The sequence below is a fragment of the Triticum dicoccoides genome, chromosome 4B (genome assembly GCF_002162155.2).
Source record: "Triticum dicoccoides isolate Atlit2015 ecotype Zavitan chromosome 4B, WEW_v2.0, whole genome shotgun sequence".
NCBI classification, from domain to species: domain Eukaryota; kingdom Viridiplantae; phylum Streptophyta; class Magnoliopsida; order Poales; family Poaceae; genus Triticum; species Triticum dicoccoides.
The window spans coordinates 541,373,220-541,384,101 of record NC_041387.1 but is presented as its reverse complement, the minus strand read 5'-3'; the positions used below and the strand labels follow the sequence as shown (position 1 = coordinate 541,384,101).

The following is a 10,882-nucleotide window of genomic DNA, read 5'->3' as shown; positions in this document are numbered from 1 at the left end:
TGATTAGTATGAACGTTTGATTGTGTGACATGAGATTGGAGTGGATGGAGATTTTTCTATGAAAACTATTACAAGTGAATCCTATGGATTGTAATCCTATAAATCAAACAAGCTATGTAGGAAAAAATCCTAAGGAATAGTATCCTCCTAATTTTTTTTAGAAATCCTTTTGGATCAAAGAGGGCCTCCTCATTAGGGGTGAAAATGGAGTGGAAACTTTCCGTTTTTCTGGAGGAAAAATAAAAATGGAGAGGAAATATGAAAACGGAAACGAAAATTTGTAAAACGGAAGTGGAAATGAAATTTTTTATGTGAAAAGGGAAACAAAAATGGAACGGTGTTTTCCGGTGGAACGAACATGGAAATGAAACTTTCCGTTTCCGTGAATATGGAATTTCCGTTTTACTATAGACCTATGTCTCCTTTGTGGCCCAACCACCAAACAACACGCAATGACGCAATTAGCAGAATGAATCTGAGCCACAACTTCTACTACCACACATGTACTCAGCTTAACTCTATACATAATTATTTAGTACTACTACAATACTACACTAAGTTGCTAACATAATGATATTATTTTGTAGCCATATTAACAACCCATTACATTTGTTTGTCTGTCTTTGTGTCCGCTTTGTATTCGCTCCGTGTCCGTTTCTGGTAGTATCTGTTTTCGTATTTATTTTCGGGATTTCTGTATTCGTTTCCGCTTCTGAAAAAAAAATGTGAAAACAAATATGATTGCACCCAGTTCCGTCCATTTCCGCTCCGTTTTCATCGCTACTCCTCATTGTCTTTACTATTTCTATTTTAGAAGTCCAGGGGACCAAAGAGGTCCTGAGATCCTTCGTGTCTACTCCCGCGGATCCCATCCTGTGGATCAAAGGAGCTGCCCGAAGGAAAAATCAGCAAAAGACGCTGGGGGTGACTTTTTTAATTCTTATACAGACATGCAAAGATCAGGCTACTCAAGCGCGAAGGGAAACACATAGCTCTAAGGTCAAGGGAAGCGTGAATAAAGGCGCTTTGAGATCTTCAAACTCCATGCACCAGGGTGCAGTGCAGGCCAGTCCTCTGTAAATGTAGGTCGCATCAAATCATATCACATCAACTGTTTGCTTTCTTTCTACTACAGACTTTTTCGGGAGATTGAATGATCTCCGGATCTGGATAATGTCCATGCAGTGTGGTACAGACTTACTCGTCAAGCATACACAATCTATCATCAGTTTAGCAAAGCGCCGAGAATAGCTAGTAGTACTCCGTATGCCAAATATATAGTGCCTCTTTGATTCACGGGATTTTGAAAACGCATGGATGGAAAAAGTACAGGATTGAAGTGGCAATGCCCGTTTGAATATTATAGGATTAGCAAGAAGTGTTTGATGTCATGGAAAAATAAAGGAATTATAAAAAAGATTGGAATGGAGGTTAGATTTCCTATGAAAGGCGGTACAAAGGTTTCCTAAAAAAATTCTTGTGGAATTCAATGTTATAAATCAAATAACCAATGTAGAAAAAAAATATTAATCCTCTGAAAATCCTATAGAATTCGTTTGAACCAAAATAGGCCCTATTGTGCCGAAACCACTTTGGGGATTGGCCTCTTTGTTTGTCCACGTCTAATCTAGGGGTGCAACATCACATCACTTTGGGTCAAATGGCTTATCGCTGTCCCCGATCATGGCTGCAAGATTGCCAATAAATGAAGAGACAAACAATCCAACAGGTACTAGGTCTATTTCCTCGAGTCGTGTGGTACTACTGCGCTACACCTTTTCATACCACACAAAATGAGTTCTATTTTTTTGGTAAAGACAAAATGAGTTCTGTGATAAAAAAAATTAAACAAAAATAGAAGAGCAAGAAGCGTAGGTAGATAGTGAGCATTTTCCAAAATGAAACTGGAAAACCCAATTGCAGGATGTAGTAAAATACGATTCACCAGAGCAACTATTTACAGAATTCTGAGAAGAGATGGCTAGGCCGAGACCTGAGAGCTGAGATCGAGAAATAGGCATGAGAGACGCTCCCTGTTCACGTCCTATCACATCCGAGTAGTCGCGCCGATTTCCACACTGCAAAGATGAAGTGGCATGCAAGCAACCGGAAGGAGGCCGCTGCCGCAAACCCAAACAAGAAAGAACATAGAGTAGTATAAGTTACATACGTACGTCTAGTCTACCACGTGTACGACCACACATAATCACATTTTACAGGGTGGCCATGCGTGCTCTGCACTTCTACTAACGAGGCGCCCCTGCAGCGGCCGCGCGGCAGCTCGCGGCAGGCGCGGAGGTGACGGCGCCGTGCGGCAGTGGGCTGGAGAACACGGCCTCCCACACGTCGCCGAAAGCGTCGACGATGTCGCGGCGGTGGCGCTGGTCGTTCAGCGCCAGGAAGCACCGCAGCAGGCGCTCCAGCCCGTCGGCGTCGTAGATGCCGCGGCCCACCACCATCTCCGCCATGGACCGCCGGAAGTCGGCCCGGGGGTCGTCCGAGCGCTTCACCACCGCGAAGCTCCCGGCCACCACCGCCTCAGCGGCCGCCGCCACGGCGCCGGAGCTCCCGCTCACGCCCGACGAGGTCTCCGTCGCGGTGGACGTGACCAGCGTCGCCTCCGCCTCGACGCTGCGGCTGCTGTACGCGCTCGGCTCCTCGCTGCTGCTGAACCACCCGCTGTCGCCGGACGACAGGCTCTCTATGGCCGCCTTGCGGTGGAGCCGGCGGCGGCGCCGGGAGCGCCGCAGCCGGCGCCGCGCGTCGATCTTGAGGCGAGGCGTGTCGTCGCCGTCGGTGGCGGCCTCGATGACGTGCCAGTGGGAGCTCTTCAGCCAGCGGTAGGCGGGCGTTCCACGGGCCGGAGGGAGGTCGTCGGCAGTGTAGTCGGCAGCGCAGCCCCTCGCGCTGCAGGTCTCCGGTGGCAGCGGCCGCCGGTGAGGGAGGCCGCGCGGACAGCATCCGCCGGCGGGGGGCGTGAAGGCCGGTGAGTGGTGCTTGGCAAGGAGGTTGGTGGCGGGGGTGACCACGGCGGCGGCGGACGGGGAGCGGCAAGAATGGAAGAGGCGCTTGGCCATGGGTGACGAGCAACGCGCACGGCCGGTGCAATGTGTTGTGGCGTAAATGAGGCTGGGATCGGAAGTTTATAGTGCGAAATGTGTGACGCGAGGGTGGGGGTTGGGGTTGGAGGAGGTGAGGAGGAGCCGGCAAGGGAAGAGGGGGCATGGTTTTATTGGTGTGGAACTGGGTGGGAAATGATCAGTGACAGCGACTGCGTTTGTGTAGTATTCCGTGCAATACTGATGTGGAGTCTTGTTAAAATAAATACTGATGCAGTGAAATTGTTCTACGATTCTGCGAATTTCCTGTCACTAAGACTTATTCCACGAGAAATGCCAATTGTGAGGCGCACAAACACACACCATTGCAGACATATAAGATACTGTAACTAGATCCTTTCATTCAAAAGTTTTTCATAGGAAAGTTAGATGATTAGAATCCTTAGAAAAAATTTCTACGTTGGTTTGTCAGATTCATATGATTGAATCCTACACGAAATATTTTAAGGATTTTTTTATACTACTTTCCGTAGGATTTCTATAATCCATTCAAACCTTTTTGAAAGAATTCTATGTTTTTTACATGATGCGATCAAACAACCCAAACTCATGTAGGATTGAGACGAGTATGACATCCTAATCCTCTGTTTTCTCTATTCCCGTATTTTTAGAATCCTATGAATCAAAGAGGCCCTAATGATTGAGAAAAGGACCATGGACGTCTATTCTTAACACTAGATGACCAGTTGCGCCAATGGCGCAAAGGCCAAGGGTAAGCCATGTATTGAAAGAGTGTGCATTAATATTATTCGGGGACATATTGAAACATATGAGAAAAATTTCCACTTACTATAAGTACAAGCGATGCAATACCCATATAATGTACAAGGACATATCAGTATTAACAGAACCGTTAATTAGTCAGACACAAACCCACACCCGAGAAGCACATTGCACAGGGTTGAAACTTTTAAGCCTCACATTCCCAAGCAATGTTAAGGAGGACCAACAGAATTGAAATCACTGATGCAAAGTATCAGCAGTTAGAAATATTTATACACACAACTTCTTTATTGTAGTCATATGATGATGAAATCAGTACGTAAATCAGCACCAAGGATAGCCGATCAGACAAACAAAAATTCTGCATCCTACTGAAAAACACTATTATGCAGGACTCATTTTAAAAGGCCCTCAGTTCTAATTTCTATAAGAGCTTGAAGCTTTGGAGCCAAGGCTACGAACCTTCCCTATTGTGACTTCTAAATGTACCTATGAAAATAAGGATCAGGAACATTCTCTATTAAACCAACAAACTGAACAATGAGAACTTGAAATATGTAAAAGTACTAATGAAAGTATTTAATATGTGCATGTACAGTGGACAAAGATTACAACACACGGCATGTTGCAAACATCCTAACCAGCGTACTTTTGATGTAACATGAGAACTTGAAATGTGTTAAATAGAGAGAAAAGGCTAATGACCTGTCTACAAAATAGAAGTGAATTGAATATTTACTACTCCCTCCGTCCCATAATGTAAGACTTTTTTTTACACTACATTAGTGTCAAAAAACGTCTTACATTATGGGACGGAGGGAGTATAATGTAACATGAGAACTTGAAATATGTTAAATAGAGAGAAAGGGCTAATGTCTGGTCTAAAGAACAAAACAAATTTGAATATCAGTTTCGCCAACCCTCGATGATCCAACTCACTTCGTATAATCCAGGAAATTAGGGAGCAAATATAAGTAATCCTTCAAGACGCTAGCAACATCTTCAGGATATACGAATCATTTCTGGTGAAAAGTTGAATGTAGCAGTAACCTTTTCTGAAGCACACAAATGCATATATAATCCTTTTGTTATATCATCTAGATCATCCCTGCAAGTACAGGTAAAATCAGATCAATCTCCATTAGCAGACGAACCCCAAGCCAAGCCAAGAACATGCATGGTGGTGGTGATAAATGTTCTTCTCCGGATTCGACGGAAGGCGTGTAGTGGAGTACTCACCGAGGAAATCACTGCCGGACAGGCCCTTGGCATCGAACAGAAGACCGCACCTCGTTGCATTCTTCTCCTGCCATTGTAGCTCCCTCTCCTGTGTCCTCTCGAAATTAAGGAAAGAGCAGTAAAGTAGTGAACTGAACATCGAAAGCGAGCAGAGGTAGCTAAGACGTATAACATTTTCACTGACAGCGCAAAGGGAAATGTGGAGCAAATGTGTTTTTGTTAGTTCAGTGAAAATTAGAGATCAACCTGATGGTACTTCAATTTTATTCTAATCTGCCAAATGCTATTAAGGAACCTCTTGCTACTTCTCACCCCTCGCTCCTCTCCAGATGCCCCCACACTCTCCTCCTCCTCCTCCTCCCCGTCTCATCCAGCGCAAAGGGCAAGAGTGAACCAAGGACTGATAACTTGATCGAGGAAGAAACTTCATTTCCTTAATAGCATTTGGCAGATTAGAATAAAAATGAAGTACCATCAGGTTGATCTCTAATTTTCACTGAACTAACAAAAACACATTTTACACTGCCCACGTACTACTATTACTGTCCATTTGGAGTAGAATTTGTAAGTGAATGTTTATCTACTGCTGCACTCAAGTTAACTTGAATTAGGTTGGATGAATCAGATACTTCTGCCATTGGCATGAACAGGTCAATACGGCATGCACACTATACTGCCACTTCTGCTTCAGAAGTAAAACTTTTTGTATCTTTGATCATGTTTCTAAGAAAAAGTATCAAGGGAACCAGCTATGAGGGTAAATAAATGACCAAATTTAGAAGTGTTGTACACGACATTGATCACCTGGTCTCTGCAGAACACATCCAACTCTTCCTGCTATCCTGCAACATGTGGCCACCCCAAGCCTGAAATCCTTGATGCTCCATCCAACCTCTGAGTGGCAGTAAGGCGAAACCAATATGATGTCATGATGAAGCTTTCCAAAAAAAAAATCAGTGTTCTTAACTAATGCATCTAATCAATTTGCCTGTACTCTGTTTCTATGCACTAAGTGTGCCGAACCGCTAAGGAAAAAACAGATTTTATGTTATCATATGTAATCAAATACTATGGTAAATGCAAGGTATCACCTGTATGGAGCAGCACATGATATATTTATTACTACAAAAGTAGGGCGTGCCAATTATATAGGATAACTTAGTAGTCTCTTAAGGTGCGTTACACATGTCGGATATTACATATTCTAAAAGAATTATTCGCCTCTTTTTTAAGCATTAGAAAGGATACAAAATATTGGTACATTGGAAAGCACTTTTTTACAAATAACTCTGGGTCTGTCCTGGTACCTTAACCAGAACATGAAGGAAAACAGACGAATCAACACACAAATACACCATTATTTCACAGGCCTATACTCAATGCAAAGGACAGAGGTAATAAGTGATAGCATATAACCGGAAATGTCATATTTCATATACCAACGTATACAATAGGACCTATGATAAACCCACATTTCCTGGGTCAACATATCTTTATTGACCATGCTGGAGCAATGAGACACAAATATTCATTATTTCACAGGCCTATACTCAAATTTGAAGGACAAAGGTAATAAGTGATAGCATTATTTCTTGTTTAGCTTCATCGCAACCAGCTACATCCATAAAAAACACCTACACCAACCGAAGAGCAGTTGTCAGGGAGATACAACCAATATCATGTAAACCAAAAGCGAATACTACTGCAAATCTAAAAAATGAGAACTCTGCGAGCTCCAGAATTACTTTTCAGTGGACCTAAATATTTCCGATTGCCTCTTTTTTGGAGTGTAGTACCAAAAGGAACGGTAAAGAGAATGATACAGAACAAAAAAGAACTAACCTTATTTTTGGAATTTCTGTCCATCTTTACTATTGTTGCTTTTTCGATGTTTGTAGAAGGTTCAGTTTGAGTAAAACAGGGGATTCCATCCAGTGAATATCAAGGGGATACATGATCAATCTGAAACTTGACTCGACAGGCTGAATATACACAATGAAACACAGGTTTCAGTGAGATTATCAGATTCACACAGGAAAGTTGCTTTGAACATTAACTGAAATAGAATGTATGAGTTCCAAAAGTTCCCCTCTAATTGTTACCCATATAATTGGTGCAAGCAAACAAGATTCACAACAGATTAACGTACATCAATGAAAAACCAAAAACCAAATTTCTCTGGAGATCAACATAACAGAGTATCAAATTACATCGTTCCTCCAGCCAATTGTTCTCAAATTAAACTATCCTAATATTATGAACATGCTTACTAAAATAGACTATAAAAAAATCAGGTGATTCTCTTCTTATTACCGGTTTCATGTGTGCACTGATGAACCAGGGAAAAGCCAATTTAAACAAGTATTATGTGGGTATTATAGAGCATATTTTTCATATCTAATCAACTTGACAGGCACATAGCATAATTTCTAACCAACATATCTGCACAGTACACTGAAAGTAGAGTAAGCAAACTCACCTCATGAGTGGAAGTTGGCTATCTAATCCTGAAGCAATAGTGATGGTGGTTGGTTCGGCCTATGCCCATTGGGTCATGATATCTTGCTATTGCAGAAATGCTCTTCCCCGTTGCAACAACTATTCTAAAAGTACGAACGTGGATGTGACTGTCTAAAGATAGGAACCTAGAATAAATAAACTTCATATTACCAATCATAGTGACAAAACCATACTAAAATAAATTACTTTGTTGGTTAAAAATCTTGCTAATCTACATCATAGAGAACAGAATTAAAATCCAAGTTACTGTTTTGCTCATCTACATCACAAAGAAATAACGCCAAAGTTGTTGCTTTGCTCATCTAGATCACAGAGCTTGAACAAAAATAAATCCCAAGTTATTATTTCTATTGGTATCTATAAAATCTACTTGCAAGCAATTAACTAAGCACTCCATAAGCATAAATAAAAAAATGGTATATAGTTCAATAACTATAGAAAGTATATAGTATCATCACATATACAGAGCACATCTTAATTTCGAAAGACAATAAAAAGTATCACAACTAACAACTGAAAAGCATATAGAAACACGTCTAGAAAACAGACAAGCAGGATAGTATTTGCTGTCATCAACACCTCAATACTAAATATTGGCTAAAACCTGCTATTATAGTAAAATATTAGAAAGAGTACCTTGATAAACTAAAGATAGTTCGATCGTACACATTAAATCTTCGCATGGAATTTCTTTTTAAACGGAACACTACATTTAGAACAGTAGAAGGTCACTCTTGCATACGGAAATTGTAGTATATATTAAAACTGACCATACTGAAGGGTGGCAAGGTTACTCACTGGCTCCATTAGCCACATCGATTGTGTCAATTGCTGCAAGAGCATCCTGATGAGCACTACCCAGTTCCATAAACTCCTCCCATAAAATAAGTATTTTGTTGTATGTCCCAGCTTAAGGCATTAGCCCGTCAGAGTTACCTAAAGTACAATTACTTTGTAAGGATGCAACAAATATGCATGAAGATTCCTCAAAAAGAAGTGCACTATTTTTTTTACTCATGACAATATAACCAGAATAATAAGATCAGCAACTGGTAAAAACTCAACCTGATGAGTGACGTACACCACAGATTTTTAGCCAAAGCCTCAAGAAAGCATCTGTACAAAAGTTAAGAAATCTTAAGCAGTGACTTGTCAAATTCCCGTGAACAGAACACTAAAGATAGTATCATTATACCTAGAATATGTGGGATCATGTATGAGCGTAGAGTGCGCTTCAAGGATCATCAAGCAAATAAATATTAGCAGTCTGACACATAGTTAGTGCTATCTGATTCCAATCATAGAAATCATGCATATATGTAGACAAAGCAAATGAGGGCCTTGTTGGGGTTGCAAAGAATTCTAACAAGTTGCAGATTCTTGTTGTCGTTGGAATCGCCATCGTGCACCAGCTGCAACCGCCGTCACCGACCCACTCAGGACGTGGTCTGCTGCACGGCCAGATGAGCTGCCTCCTATTGAGCGATGAAAAGGAGGAAGAGGCGGAGCGCAAGTAGGAGTTGAGAGTTTTCTTCAATTGCAGGGTATAGCTTCACCAGATCTTCGACAAGAAAATCATGCAACTCCACAGCAAATTCAACCCCAGTAGGTCCACCACCGATAATCACAAAGTGAAGGATCTTCCTTTTCTCCTCTTCACTGAGGTTAGGAAGTGACGCCTTTTCAAAGCAGTCTATCACGCTCTTCCGAATCTTTTGGGCATCCTCCACTACCTGACATTTACAATGTGAGGCTGTAAGCACAAGATATGACTAATATTGCACGGTACAAATACCATATATCTCAAGAGTTTGCAGGAAATTAAACTGTAACTTACATCTCAGGATTTAAACATGAGAAATAGCAAAACAGTAAAGAGACACACAATGCCAATCAGGATTTTACCTTCAAAAGTGGCAATGCTCCATCACACCAGGAGTGTTGAATGTATTCACAGTAACTCCAAGAGCAAGAACCAAGTAATCATAATCAACCATCAAATCACCATTCCCATCCAAATTAGTCCCAACAGCAGAGCGGTAGTGGATCATCAGATCGATCTTGAAGCACTCTGGTAAATATTCACATGTTTGATTGGAGTATAACCTGGAAACAAAATCAATCTCGAAAGATTACAGAGAGGGAGGGGGCCGCATGAAGAGATAGGTAGAGAGAGAGAGAGAGAGAGAGTATTTGGTGAAGCTCACCTCGTTGTGTTGGCATCGGATGCCGGAGCCGTCGGGTTGGTGCTCAGCTGGCCAGGGCGATGACGCGGCGAAGAGGAGGACGCGCAGTCTGAGTTGGGAAGGCCTTCACCCCAGCCTGTGGACCCGATGCTACCCTGCTCCCCCAGCACGGCGACCTGTTGGGCGGCGAGGAAGAGGTAGCAGCGGCCCGAGCTGGCTTGGGAACCTCCTGTTGAGCCTGCGAGGAGAGGGTTGCGCGGCACAGGAGCTGCGTGGTGTCGTCGCACACCCGCTAAGGCCGCCGTCTGCCGCACCACCGCGCGAGCCGTCGGTCAACGCTGCACCTCCCTCTCCTCTTTCCTCTCTCTTTCTGCTTCCTCTCCTTCCTTCTCTCTCCCTCGTTTTCTCTTTCTCCCGCAGGGAACGATCCATGGCGCTGGATCGATTCGAGTGTCGCCCTTCCCTTGCAGGTCGCCGCCGCGCCCGCACGCCTCGGGTCCGGTGGGATCCAGGATGACGAGGGGGGAAGGTCGCCGCCGCGCCACCATCTCCCCCCTCCTCCTCCGCCACCAGAGGGGGCCGCCGCCATCGTTGTCGAGGGAGTGGAGGGGATGAGCGGATGTAGGGGGAAAAGATTTTAGGGTTGGAAACGAGGGGGATGGAGGAGAAAGCGGACGGGCGCGGGGCTCACCACGGTGCGGTGGTTTTTTTCCTTCGCGTGGTGCGCTGCACCCCCACGCGCGGCGCGGTGCGGTGGTATTTTTTCTCTCCCGTGGTACCGTGCGCTCAAGGCCTTCGTTGTGACTACCACTCTAGGAGGCTTTATATGTTAGATGTAAGTCGACTATTATCGACGGGCACACAAGACATCAAACCTGGTCGTATGGCTACTTCTGTTAACCGTGCAAGTAGTGCTTGGTTCTCTTTTTTTTTGCGAATGACTTGGTTCTCTATTAATATTAACTCAATGTAACTTGTTAGAATCTTTTTGAATCACGGGACGAACGAAAATTAAATAAAAACCCACTAAAACTTGGCAGACTGCGAGTACAGTAAATTAAAGCAGTTGTTTGAATAGAAGGAAAATATGTAGCG

The 10,882-nt window shown here is 43.3% G+C and overlaps 1 protein-coding gene across 1 annotated transcript; it reads right to left on the bottom strand.

Moving 5' to 3' along the window:
* Positions 1-1,899: 1,899 nt before the first annotated feature.
* On the bottom strand, positions 1,900-3,177 carry LOC119293849 (transcription repressor OFP7-like). Its single transcript, XM_037572194.1, has one exon. The coding sequence runs from the start codon at positions 3,075-3,077 to the stop codon at positions 2,247-2,249; it is 831 nt and encodes a 276-aa protein (XP_037428091.1). The 5' UTR covers positions 3,078-3,177; the 3' UTR covers positions 1,900-2,246.
* Positions 3,178-10,882: the final 7,705 nt, after the last annotated feature.

Coding starts and splice junctions, on each gene's coding strand:
- LOC119293849 (XM_037572194.1), bottom strand. CDS start 3,077: ATGGCCAAGCGCCTCTTCCATTCTTGCCGCTCCCCGTCCGCCGCCGCC.